The sequence below is a fragment of the Schistocerca gregaria genome, chromosome 1 (assembly GCF_023897955.1).
Source record: "Schistocerca gregaria isolate iqSchGreg1 chromosome 1, iqSchGreg1.2, whole genome shotgun sequence".
NCBI lineage: Eukaryota > Metazoa > Arthropoda > Insecta > Orthoptera > Acrididae > Schistocerca > Schistocerca gregaria.
In genome coordinates this window covers 1062761165-1062775969 of record NC_064920.1, presented here as the reverse complement: position 1 = coordinate 1062775969, position 14805 = coordinate 1062761165, and the positions used below count along the sequence as shown (strand labels likewise).

Below are 14805 nucleotides of genomic sequence, written 5' to 3'. Positions count from 1 at the left end.
CACATATTCACTGGTGTTAGGCACTGCCCTCTTAGATTACCTTGAGTCACAGTAACTAAAAATATACAGATTCAAATTGCACAGTATTAACCATAAGATAAACGCTTCGCATCTCTGTTTTTACCAACGAGGGCACGCCACGACTCGTTCACTCCATCAGCCGACCTCGCTGACTAACTGCCTACGCGCCTTTGCTACGCATGTCCAAAGCTCACCCACTCCATAGATGACAGGGGAATGCGCTGCGCTACCTGTGATCCAATAGAGACTGGTAAGATTAAGGTTCCATACATCGATATCTGTACCCTTACATTGTCTTTAGATTCGTTAGAGAAAAATAAAAAATACGTGTTAGTTTCTCCATGCTTCGCTCCGCAACTGTATACTGAGTTAATTGCTAGACACTTCATTTCCTAATATGTTCTTTATTTTTCTCCTTGCACGGATTCGGCTTTTATATACCCTACGTCATCGAAAGTATATGGAGAACTGACAGCGGGCATTAATAATGGGTGTGCGCAGTCTTCGGACAGGTGAATTCTACTGGCGACACTTCCATTGTGTCTCAGTTACCGTGGAAGAATGGCAGCCCATCCTTGCTTCAGAGCGAATACCAGGGACGGTAGTGCTGTTGGGTACTAGGGCGAAGTCGACCTTCTGCATCATCGTTCCACTAGGTTCAGGACTCGACAGAGCAGCCCATTTCAGGAATGCTACTGACCACAAACAAGCCATTGGCTCACAGATGCTGTCTTAGGACGGAGTGCATCGTCGTGCTAATATGAAAAGTCATTATTCCCAACTGTTCTTCTACTGTATGCAGTACACAGCACTGCAAGGGGTGTTCATATCTTCTGGCATCTAGCGTTTTCTTAAGCGCAATAGGAAGGCGACACCGTAACCACAAAAACCACCCCCACACGGTAACAACACCTCCTCCGTACTGTGTCCGTCAACACCCTCTTATAGCGCGAAGTCAATTTATTAATTTTGAAGCAATTTGATAATTAGGGCGGCTGGCCAAATTTTCACAGCACTTGGCGCGGCGAGTTAGTGACACTCTGCAGTTAGCAACAGTAGAAATTGTAATAAAAGTTTTCATAATACTCATGTTTTATTCACTTACTTTATTGTAGCTTGTAGGCTCGTAGTCCATTGTGTAATGCAACTTTTTTTATACTGGTTTAGAGGACGCTCGGTTTCATTTTGTTAAATAATAAGAACCTTCGTGGAATTTCTAGTGTTCAATGGATAAATTTTCAGCTATTTCACTTCAAAATACAAATTAAAATCAACCGCGATGCCAACACAACAGACATAACTTACATTCAGTCGTCGCCCTTCAAACTCGTTCTACGAACTGCCCAAAGACAAAGATTTACCTCTAACAACGTGTAGCAAAGAAAATACTATCATATATCGATCTATTTGTACAAAACCATATTTAAAATAAACATTTCAAAAATAAAGTACAAATAATTGTTTATCACTGCTTATCTTTTTCAGAAGTCGTTAATCATTATCGTAATTGCATTAAGTGTATATATCTGATGACGTTTATACACTTTCATATAACTATGTGGTAGGGATTTCTGGGTTTTGAGTCTTCAAGTTGGGAATCGGTCATTTCATATGATCCAATATCGGTTAGCATATTTCTCACATCATAACCAGTTTTATTGCAGTACTTCTCCAAGTATTTGCCAAATCCAAACCCTGTCGTCGGACTGCCTCTGGGTACAGTGTGTTCATCCCTCCAGTCATCCAATAACTAATGGCGTCGCTCATTACACCTCCTTAACGCTAACTACAGAAATGTGTGGATTATGAGGAGTTACTCGACCATTGTACTCCATTCCTTCTGACTCACTACGTTACAGTCATTGTGCTAGCTGGACTGCTGGTAACAATTTGAATCCACATCTAGTGACCACCTCTGCATTACATAGAAGTGTTCAGGTGTTTTTTATCAGGTAGTGTATTGAAGGCATTTTCAGGTAGATCTGGGAATGGTGCTGTAGTGAGGTAACGTGAAGTGACAGGTACAAGTAGCAATTGTGCATTGCGGTTTCCATACAAACTTAATAACGTGTAGAGACATTCTATCCATTTAAGGAATCGAGGATATTGACAGTATTTGCTCGTTATCGCCATTGATACTGGGAAGATATCGGCCCGAGGGGTTCCAAGACTTTCGAGAATGTTTTAATTTCAAAAATTTCAAGTTTGAAGTCATATAACAAATGAAAAAAGGAATATTTTTCGTGATAATGTCAAATTACCAATTTCGGTTTTTTTATTTACTTGTACTGTGAAACCTTGCTTCTTACCAAATTTCATGACTATAGGTCAACGAAAAGTACCCTGTAGGATTTGATGAGTGTGCTTTCGAGTGTCAAAATATGTGACATAAATCCCCGTAGCTTTTAACTGCATTGACTAAGGAGCTTACAATTTTACATGATCAAGAAACCAAGGACCTTAATATGAGACATAAATTTGAACAATATACGTCTACTCGTTTCTGACAACAAGGGTTTTTTTCGCAGTAGGGCAGGCAGACAGATGGACAACAAAGGGACCCGTTCCATTTTTACAGATCGAGACAGGGAACCATAAAAATACGTTTTTGTTATGGTATTCAGTCCAAAGAATGGTCTGCCTCCTGCGCAAGCCTGTTCATCAAAAATGGCTGTGACAACTATGGGACTTAACATCTGAGGTCATCAGCCGCCTAGAACTTAGAACTACTTAAACCTAACTAATCTAAGGACATCACACACAGTCATGCCCGAGGCAGCATTCGAACCTGCGACCGGAGAGGTCGCTCGGCTCCTGACTGTAGCGCCTTGAACCGCACGGCCATCCGACCGGTGTAGTTGTTGAATGAGGGGAGATTGAAGAGCGCAAGGTCGGATAGAACAATGATTGGTTGGAGGGGCTTAGGACTTTGCTCATCTCGAATGTTAGTCCAGTGTACCAAACATCGTGCCACCCCACACCTGCTGCGAAATAGAGCCCTTAGCCTTAAACAAGGAACTGTGACACCCGTTAGAAGCGGACGTACATACATGTGAGGTATACACGTGTGACGGTGGCGCAGCCATGGCACGGCGTCGCGGCCAAATGGCCCGCTGACTGACGGCCGGTGTCGTTGCGAAACGCGTCGCGAATATTGTATGCAGATGCAAGCGCTGGGTGCCTGCCCATTAGCTTAGCGGCGGCTGCCATCAGTCATCCGGCGACTCGTTTAAATATAGAGCAGCGGCGGCGGCGGCGGCGGCAGGCGGGGGCGGTCACAATGCGAGCGGAGCAGCCGGAAGACGCGCCAGCCCCATTGTCCGATGCGCCCCGCCTCGTGTGCCATTGTTTCTGGGCCGGGCGCATTCGACAGCGGCGTGCTGACTCGCAGCGGAGTCCGCGTCACCGGCTGACGCTGGCGGCGGAAGTATACTGCACTCAGTACACGCCAGGGTAAACCAACTTTGTGACTGGCAGATTGCAGTCGCCGGGAGGCAGTGCCGTCCGTCCAAATATTGTTAGACCGTAATCCCTCCATTGGCTGCTCCCAGCATCTGTCGTCGTTTTGTAGCAATTTTCCATACTGTCGGACACATCTCGGCGCAGTGCTCTGAACGAGGCAAATAAAGCGACGCACTGTACCACTGATTAACCAAGGAAACAATGGGTAGTCACCAGTTGTTGCGGTGGTCCGAAGCTGCCCATGATAGCCTTCTCTGCGCAAGCATCTACATTTCTGGGGAACTATTGCAACCTACATCCATTTGAAGCTGCGTACTGCATTCATGCAAAGAGCTCCCGCTACAACTTTCTCCATTCAATACTGACCGTTACCTGATGCTTCAGGATATGCCGTATCAATCAATCCCTTCATTTAATCGCGTTGTGCCAAAACATTTATTTGCCCTCATGCTCATGGGACCATCGCTTTTCACAATATATATAAATGACCTAGTAAATAGTGATAGGAAGTTCTATGCAGCTTTTAGCGGATGATGCCGTAGTATACAGAGAAGTTGCAGCATTAGAAAATTGTAGCGAAATGCAGGAAGAGCTGCAGCGGATAGGCACTTGGTGCAGGGAGTGGCAACGGACCCTTAACATACACAAATGTAATGTATTGCGAATACATAAAAAGAAGGATCCCTTATTGTATGATTGTATGATAGCGGAACAAACCCTGGTAGCAGTTACTTCTGTAAAATATCTGGGAATATGCATACGGAACGCTTTGAAGTGGAATGATCATATAAAATTAATTGTTGGTAAGGCGGGTGCCAGGTTGACATTCATTGGGAGAGTCCTCAGAAAATGTAGTCCATCAACAACGGAGGTGACTTACTAAACGCTCGTTCGACCTATACTTGAGTATTGCTCATCAGTGTGGGATCCGTACCAGGTCGGGTTGACAGAGGATATGGCTCTGAGCACTATGGGACTTAACATCAATGGTCATCAGTCCCCTAGAGGTTAGAACTACTTAAACCTAACTAACCTAAGGACATCACACAACACCCAGCCATCACGCAGAGGAGATGGAAAAGATCCAAAGAAGAGCGGCGCGTTTCGCCACAGGGTTATTTAGTAAGCGTGATAGCGTTACGGAGATGTTAAGCAAACTCAAGTGGCAGACTCTGAAAGAGAGGCGCTCTGCATCGCGGTGTAGCTTGCTGTCCAGGTGTCGAGAGGGTGCGTTTATGGATGAGGTATCGAATATATTGCTTCCCCCTACTTATACCTCCCGAGGAGATCAATAACGTAAAATTAGAGAGATTCGAGCGCGCACGGAGGCTTTCCGGAAGTCTTTCTTCCTGAGAACCATACGCGACTGGAACAGGAAAGGGAGGTAATGACAGAGGCACGTAAAGTGCCCTCCACCACACACCGTTGGGTGGCTTGCGAAGTACAAATGTAGATGTAGAATTTGGTTCTGACCTTCACAACAGCTACTTTCTTCTTCATTGTTAGACTATTCCTGTGTTTATAAGCCAGTACTATCTATCTACTTCAATCTTTCATTTCCACACACTACCACATCGTCTATCTATGCTGTATGCAATTATTAACTGAAGTCCTGTGGTGCAGTTTTGTCAGTATGTTCAGGCTGATCTTTGGAATTACTGGATAGATTTTGATACAGTTTCCACTAACAGGTGGACCCATTTACAAGGAAGGTTTACGTGTATAATATTTTTAGTGCAAACTGGCTGAACTATGATGAATTTAGGTCCTCCGCCGTTATGACAACTATGTCACTGCCATCTTCTGGTGAATGACAGAACACCTTGGAATCGCGGTATCTCGTACGACGTGGCGATACTGCCGGTCGGACATCAACGTAACGTGATTAACAAGGGAAACTCCCCGTCGCACCCCTCACAGGTTTTTGGTAAGATGGTCTATTGGACAGCCCTACAAGAACTGAACACAGATCTAGCATGAAAACAGGGAGAAGGTGTACTGAAATGTGAAAAAGAAGCAAAACAGAAAAGTGAACGACCCAAGTTTAAGATGTGCAACATCGAGCGCGTGTGAATAGCTCTCGCGTCGTGGTCTTGTGGTTACGGTGTAGAATCGCAGAGAGGGGGGGGGGGGGGGGGGACACCCAGGTTCAAATCTTCCTCCTGTCTCACTGTTTTTTCCACGCAAGTCGAAAATGTTCGTTCGGTCATTGACGTACAGTGAATCCAAAAACTATTAGACTAGCTGCATATCTTTTAGAAAACAGGGTCTGTGTAACATGAAAAGAAATGTGTACGAAATCTAAAGAGGTAGTCATGTAAGAAGTAGCTCGGCAAGTCATTTTTGTTGAAAAGCAAGGGAAGAAATACATCCAAGTCGACAGCAAGGTTAACAAAATAGAAGACGTAATACAAAAGTTAGTTCATAAAGTATTCGTCCACCATCAGAACATGCCGAAATTCTGCGAGCAGTGATTAAACTGTAACGCTGACCCACGGCACACACTAGACTCAACGGAGCGCGGCCCCATTCTATCGCCTGTTGTGGTCCTGAACGGTTCCCATACAGTGCAATTAGCGCCATGAGCCGTAAGGGTAGTGCGACGACGCTGATCGGAAGGAAACTTATTCTGCGCTTACATAATGAGTGCAAATCTTCTTAAGAGATGGTTAAAGTAGTCGTTAGACCTAGATCGGCGGTTCAGTCGATAATAGATCGATTTTGCGCAACAGAATCATTAAGAAACATAACCGCGTACCGGACGCCCCACTCTTTGACTGATGCAGGCGTGAGATTTATCATGAGGGGAATGAAGAATAAACCTACAATCAGCGCTCCTAAGTTGGCTAGGAAGGTACAGTCTAGGGGAAAGAAGGTATGTGTCAATACAATCAGAAATACCTTCAAAACGTGTGGGTATCACGGCCGGGTAACGAGTAAGAAATTTTAGGTCAGTGAATAGAATCGAAAGAAACTTCTTCATTTTGCAATTGAACGTAGACTCCAAAAGGAAAACTTCTGGAATCGAGTAATATTAGGGCCGGATAGCAAGTGAATGGTGTGGCGTAAGAAGAATGAGGAGATGTTGCCACGCAATCTCGTGCCAACGGTTCAAAAAGGATCAAATGTGTGTGAAATCTTATGGGACATAACTGCTAAGGTCATCAGTTCCTAAGCTTTCACACTAATGAACCTAAATTATCCTAAGGAGAAACACACACATCTATGCCCGAGGGAGGACTCAGAACCTCCGCCGGGACCAGCCGTACAGTCCATGACTGCAGCGCCTCAGACCACTCGGCTAATCCGTGTCAACGGTTAAACACAGTTGTGGCTCCCTGATGGTGTGGGAGTGTATGAGTGCTGCAGGTGTTGGAAAAATACATTTCATAGTATGTACAATGGATCACCATATGTATATCAACATTTTAAAGGACAATCTGAATACTAGCGCCAAAAAGTTAGGTCTGCAAGGAAATTACATTTTTCAACACGATAACGACCCAAAGCATCCGGCTCTAACTGCAAGGTTGTGAATCCTGTATAATACCCCACAACAACTTAACACCCCTCCTCAGAGCCTAGACATTTATTCTATTGAACACTTTTTGAAAGTACTGGAAGATATCATCAGGAGAAGACCACAGAGAGACCTAAAAGAAGCATTTCAAGACGATTAAGACGAAAGTCCAGCCTCTTTGACTGCAAACTTGGTCAACTCGATGCCCAGATGACTACAAGCAGTAACAGCTACAAAGAGAAACTTCATTGAATATTAATTTTTGTAATTGAAATCATATCTTCAGATTGTAAATTTAAAAAAAAAAATGAGTGGACATATACTTTTTGTAGTATCCCTTGAAAAAATTCTCCATTTTGTCGAATTTGTTTTCGCTATGGGTTTATTTATTTCCTTATCCATCAATAAAATGGTTTACCAAGGTTCGTTGCATATGACTGGATGTTCAAATTTTATATGCCTGGTTCAAATGGCTCTAAGCCTTATGGGACTTAAGATCTGTGGTCATCAGTCCCATAGAACTTAGAACTACTTAAACCTAACTAACCTAAGGACATCACACACATCCATGCCCGAGGCAGAATTCGAAACTGCGACCGTAGCGGTCGCGCGGTTCCAGACTGAAACGCCTAGAACCGCATGGTCACATCGACCGGCGCACATCTTATATTCCCTTCCTTTCACGGGACATATACGTAGTTTTTTTAAAAAAAATAATAACCAAACGACTACTTTTTGGACTCACTGTTTCTGTTCACTGTATTCAAATTCGTATCTGTATCGTGGCGTAACGTCCGTTTGCAGCTGATATGTGTGACGGAGGACGTGACGTACGTCCTATTTGTTTGTACAAGTAACACATGTTATACCCTTTGTGTTCGGTTTTCGATGTTTTGACTCTTAAATTCCATCGTTGTAACATAGTTCACACCTGTTTATTTGTTGTTTTCATTTCAGTGAGAGGTCTATGGGTCATCTCGCCTGCTCTCACAGTTCACCGCATTTACTTGCGATATTAATATTTTCTCTTCACATGACTCATATTCTATAACCAGTGTGTAGTATGACAATTGCCAAGACTGTAGAAGGAGAACAGACACGTCAATGACCGGGCGGACGGTTCATAGATGGGTTAAAAAAAGGGGAGGTTCGAACACGGATCTACCGTTTAGAGGCCAACACCGTGACTACACAACCACGACTCAGTCTTTCTCGCGAGTCGCTCCATGTTGCATATCTTGAGCTTGGACCGTCCACTGTTTCTATTTTGTTTCTTTTTTCACACTTCAGTACACCTTCTTCTTGTTTTTATCCTTCATCTGTGTTCATTTTCCGACGGCCGATCCAGTGCGCCAATTTACCACTAAAACGGAGGGGGGTGAGATAGGGAGTTTCCCTTGTAAGAATGCGTTGTACCGAAGATGCGTGGCAGAGGGGGCTTTGTACCAATATTGGTTGCGTTGTGGAAGGTGCTTCGTATCAGTGTTTACATGGCAGAGGGTGCTTCGTAGTGGTATTATGTTGCAGAGGATACCCCGCACTAATGGTCGTGCTAACGGATACTTTATGAAACGGAAAAATTGTACACGACTGGTCTATGTGAAACGTCCTCTTTGAACAATTATACACGAATGTGCTTAAACTGACACACAATATCTTTAGCGCAACACAATCTGACTTCAAAAAATCCCTACGAAAGAATGGCCCTGACTATCATTAACCCATACGTTTCACATATCACTTACCTCACAAAAATCTTCGTTGCTCAAGCTACTGCAATACAGCGAGCGCCACTACTGCCAGCTCACTAGTCATAATATATATATAGCAGTTCATGACACCAATTCTTACAAATTTCAAAACTCCGCCATCTCTCTCCCCACGTCCACCACTGCTGGCGGCTCACCTCCAACTGCGCAACGCTACCCGCTGTTAGCATCCAGCTGCCGCTGCCCAACACTACAATGGCAGACAACAATGCAAACCAGCCACAGACTGCACACGGCACAGCCAGTGATTTTTCATACAGAGCGCTACGTGGTGTTGGCGTTACCAATAAAAATACTTAAACAGCCTACTTACATAGCCCCCATGCTCCCCACAAAAAAAAATTACAAATTGTTTTGGGCAGTGGCCAATACAGATTTGAAATTTTTTTCATAATTACAATAACAAAGAAATGAAATGCACACACTTATCGATACAATGTTGGTCAAAAGCTAAAATTTTCTCACAGTCCATAAAGACAGTCATGATCATTCATCAAAGTAAAATTGCAGTGTTTTTCTCAAAGTCTGAGTAGTAAAAGAAAATGCACACGGAAGTAGTGGATTTCCATGCAGTCTTGAAGAAGTAGTGGTGTCCTTCCAACGGAAAGACAGTGCTGACTCTTGACATGCAGACAGGTAATGGGCCACAACAGAGCAAACCCACAGCAGAGTCAGTCGAAGTTTTAAAGAATATTGTTAGGTAGGTCGTCACAGAGTAGACCCATTGTAGTCCTGGTAGAGATTACGGTATTGGTGGGCCACCAGAAGTGGAGACCCACTGCAGTCCTCGTAGAAATAATGGTATTGGTGGGTCATCAAAGGTGTAGACCCACTGTAGTCCTTGTAGAGATGGCCAGCAGCCATCTGTTTGACTGTGCAGGCGCACAATCACCATTGAAGAGTCTTGTGGATAATATAGCAAGTCCATAACCACCACTTGTGTACTCAGAAAAATTGTTTTTGAAATGTCTTTAGAACCAGTAATGCTGTTATCCAGTCCCTTACTGAGTTATTAACACATGTGCAAACACTGTCAGCCACTACTTCTCACATATTGTCCATATACTGTGACCAACAGAAACGTGTGCAGTGAAATGTAATTTACAAGTTACTTAATTTGATGAACTGGTGTCAATTACAATTTTATAACATAAGAATACAATAACAAAGGACAAAATATATCATTAAAGAACATAATAGTACAGATAACATTTGCTGTAATACAGGCTTTACAAAAGAATCGAAATAAATACATCAGTGTTACAAAAATTACGACATAAGTACTTACACAAAAGATCAGAATAACTTTTGAAACATCAACTTCACACATGAGCATTAGAACAAAACAGAATAAATAATGTGTAAACATCTTTACGAAGTAAATAACATGTTATTAATAAAATTATATTCGAAGACAACAGTATTCCTCATCATAGTGAATGTAGCTTAGTATTAGAAGAGAAAAAATTGTATGAAACAGTTCACAGAGACAGGAAGAAAACAAATACACAAGGGTACACAAACATATAGTGGGATACACAAAAGGAAAGGACAGGGTTTGTTTTCCTGCAGTATTTTGCAAATAAAACTTTCTTTACTTCTCGGAGATCTCCCTTCGTTCTTCATTATTTCCAAAAAGTCCTATCTATACCTGATTTCTGCACTTTTTTCGTATAACTTCTCAATGCATTTCTTCCAATCCATCGCATATAGGCGACCCCCTCTTAAGCTAACTTAAATCTACTGAGCTCAGATGCTTAACTAAGGGATGAGGCAATGCAGCAGCACAAAACAATTTACACAAACAGCAATGTTAAAAAATGGAAATTGGCAAAAAAAGGCAGCAATATTACAACTAATATAAGGCAATGCGCAGCAAACAAGAAAAATAAATCAGTAATAAAATTGGCTTAACCTAGTAATACAAAGTGACATTCAGTAGCACTATGAATAGCAAACAGCCGCAGCAAATGCTATAACTTATACCTAAAGATGACAAAACTCAATCAGAAAAAATGTTACACTAAAGACAACAATGCAGATAAGGACAATGTCTATTCACATCTTAATGTCTATGCAATTAAAGTGGTGCACCACAAAAAATTTATTGTAAAAAAATATTACCATGTACTTGAAAAGACAATTCTGTATGCAATTTCTGTGAAGGGAAATGTCTTTTTGTGCTACTTCGTTTTTTTTAAGTACATCATAAAGTTATTATTTACTGGATCTGTAGGCATAAAATATTTATATTAGTACATCCATAAAATTTATTTTAACCAATGCTTCAGTGCAGTTAGAAACTAGATATTAAACAAAATGAGTAAATAAATGCATAAAGCAAGCCACATGGCATTTCTCTCAATTAGCAGGACAATAGCCATTAAATGTTTCTCGTTGTTTCATTAGGCATTTTAGTAAATATCATAAATTAAGAGCTCCACAGTGTAATCATATGTTTTCAAGTTTGGGCGTGTAGTATTTGCGATGCTTTCTACAAAGGAATCTCAATAGCGAGGATAATGACCTCTTTTTTTTTTCTCCACCTGTACCTCTGACAGGCACACACTAATGGCTTTCTTTTGTCAGGTGGTTGTCGCGCAGATGGGTGCCCACGACGCATTACATGCAGGTGGTCACTTAACTGTCTTAACGAAATATTTACGACACCAGTTTCCGCTACAGTGGCAGTGTCATATAAAAAAATTAACAGGTCAAGAATTTGCGTTACAAATATGTAGAAACAAAATCCTTTAAATAGAATAGTGTCCAAATAATTTTCGCCAGCATAGTGATACATTCACGCATATACACTCATTTCATAACTCTTAAAGTACGATTCTCGGTTTCCAACATCCTTTTTCACAAATCAGAGTCCCTAACCACTACTCATTATTTCTTACCTTATTACACATATATATATTCGTCGACACTTCTTCAATATTTCATCATAACAGATACGTAGTATAACCAAATAACTCATATAGCATCAGCTTAAACATACCTCAGCAGCATAATTCACATCGTAATCGTAATAATAACATCATAACACCACAGTCAAATTCTCAAAATCTCCGTAGCTTCCTCCAATAATTTCAAAACCTAAAAAAAAAAAATTCTCTGCTCATGTCAAAAGTGTCATCTGCCTCAAACGTACTTTAAAAATCGTGATCCCATACCAAGTATGTCATTCAAAGCTCTCATAGTATCACAATGGTTCCGAAAAAATATGAACAGTTCACAAAGTACAGACAAAATACAATTTCATAGGTGTTAAATCATCCAACTGTGTAATTGCGTAAACATGTGTCACTGATGATGTAGTAAAAAAAATGTTTATCTCTCAGTTAAATGACCAGATAGCTGTGTAATTTATGTGTTAGAGAAATATGGCACCGATGTGTAAAGTTGTATAAGCAAATACCATATTAGCTAGGGCTCCTTGTGCTTGCCAAACACATGGTATACAAAGCAGACGTGTACCCCCCCTGAGGATTAATGTAATTATATCCTCAGATGTTACAGATTACAGCAATGGAATGAAATGTATCACGGAAAACCTTTGTATCATTGTATTTCAAATATCTTTAAAAATAAATGTTTTAAGTACAAAATTAATCACTCAAATACGTGTACTGTAGCGCTAAACTGTGCGTCTTGTTGTAAGATCATCTCTGTGGAAGTGTCGTAGTTATCGTCCTCCGAAAGCTAAGTTCTGCTGAACTCAATGTACTTACCTCGTAATAAACGAAGTGAATTGCTTTGCGTATAAATATCTTAGTTATTACGCTTATTGCCGTGATGAAGAAAGTACTGTGCTGTAACGTATTGCTGTGCTACAGAAAAGGCTGTCTCATTGTAGCTATACCACAAAAGTTACTACTAAAACATGTTTTACTTTCCAGAATAATGCAGAAAAACTGTGCAGATATAAAACAGATACACCGCAAAAGCAACAATGTAAATCGTGTCACATATTAGTAGCGTCGTGATATAATCGTGTAGCTATTATAGAAACCAAATGCTAAGTCATCTTTAATCTCACCGAATGAACTTCAAATAAAGAATGTGTTTTCAAGTAAAACAAAATGTTGCATTAAAATCTCATTAGCAGTACTGGTAAATGTTCTAAGTATGTAAACCTTATAGTCGTTACGTACTCGTGCAACTAACAAGCAAGAATGAACACACACAATAACACTGTGACGTCTGTTCACTATAACAATGCATTCGTAATTTCTGTTTAAAAATGTTCCCTAGGTTCTAGACTGTATAGTTAATTTCAAAACTTTGTTGCATGTTAACAGTTTCTCAGTGTGACAAAGCATACTAGAAATGTGAAGTGAAATGTTTTATGGCAAAGACAAAGTTAAAAAGCAGATTATATTTCAATAAACGGTTTTACATGTGAAATGCGGTGCAATCATTTACTCTTTCTAGTGCGCAGAGTTTCAGCTTCCAAGTAATTATCATGTTGTATACGTCGGCACGGAATGCTAAAATTTTTTCTGAAGGTTAGCGTCTACGTTATTTTTCTCTGAGCCAGCCAGCGCACGCGGCTGCCTGCGGTGTGAGTCATTGTCTGTCTCTTTGTTGGCGCGCGCCGTTAATGGGATTAGGGGACCAAACTTCTAAAAATTCACCTTGCCGAGAGGGCCCTACCCTGTTTGAAGCTCGCCAGTTCTGATGGATTTCCGGTCTGTCATTATGATTATATCGTCTGTCGTCATGTCGGTAATTCCTGTAATTTCTTGTTTGTCGGTCATGTGGTGGAGAATTTCTCCCTGAATTATCACTGCGTGGTGGACCCTTGCGTCTGAAGTTATTCTGTCTCCCGTGATAATAATAGTTCTGGTTGCCATATTGTCTGTTTCTATGATTGTCTCTGTCATATTCATTACTACGGAAATGCGACCTTCTCTGTAATTATTGCTAACCTGCCAACGGTTGTCATACGGGTGGTGTCTGTTTTGGTCACGATTTGCGTTGCAAGAATAGCCGTGTCGTGTCCAGTTATTATTTCTTTCATCGCGGAATTGCGACGGATGTTACCTATAATTGTTGTGTTCCTGTTTTCGCGTTCCGCGATTGTCAGTGTCAATTTCTAATTCTTGTAAGAGTCCCTGAAAAGCTTCAATGTTGTCTTTGCAACGTCCTGCCAAAATAATATGTCGTAAATGTTCAGGCAATTTCATTAAGCAAATGTGGATGAGTTCTATGGGGCTGTATGGGTTTGAAAGATATTTATTCTTATGTAACATGTCTTCAAAATATTTCACAAGACTTGAAAATTCAGATTGTTCGAAATTTTTCATCATTATGATGCCATGTTTTACTCGGTCTTGTGTGGCTTGAGACCAATATGCTGAGAGGAAGGCGTGGTAAAATTCTCCTTCACTGTGGCAATCGTGAATGACCGATCGCATTCTTACAGCTGGTTCATTCCCTAAGTAGCCACACATAAATTCTAATCTGTGCTCTAGTGACCAGTTGGGAGGAAAACAATGAGAGAATTGATGGAGCCACGCATGTGGATGAATGTCGTTGCCAGAATTCTTAAATGTTTTGAATTTACGTGTAGTAATGAACAGCTTATAGTCAAAATCATCGTCTCGGCGGGTAGCATATCGGTCATTGTTACGTCGTGTCGGCGGTTCCATCTTAGAATTCGGTGTACCTTGCCAATTTCTTTCATAATTTCCGAAGTGCCCTACATCTACATGACTACTCTGCAATTCACATTTAAGTGCTTGGCAGAGGGTTCATCGAACCACAATCATACTATCTCTCTACTATTCCACTCCCGAACAGCGAGCGGGAAAAACGAACACCTAAACCTTTCTGTTCGAGCTCTGATTTATCTTATTTTATTTTGATGATCATTCCTACCTATGTAGGTTGGGCTCAACAAAATATTTTCGCATTCGGAAGAGAAAGTTGGTGACTGAAATTTCGTAAAAAGGTCTCGCCGCGACGAAAAACGTCTATGCTGTAATGACTTCCATCCCAACTCGTGTATCATATCTGCCACAC

At 41.2% G+C, this 14805-nt stretch overlaps 1 protein-coding gene across 1 annotated transcript in view; it reads left to right on the top strand.

Annotated features, from left to right (window-relative positions):
• The window catches only part of LOC126288157 (microtubule-associated serine/threonine-protein kinase 3-like), a 424127-nt gene that overhangs the window by 372303 nt on the left and 37019 nt on the right, over positions 1 to 14805 (top strand). The window contains exon 10 of the mRNA XM_049984894.1: positions 3214 to 3474. Coding sequence (XP_049840851.1) covers positions 3214 to 3474 — 261 coding nt within the window. The remainder of the gene's footprint in view (positions 1 to 3213; positions 3475 to 14805) is intronic.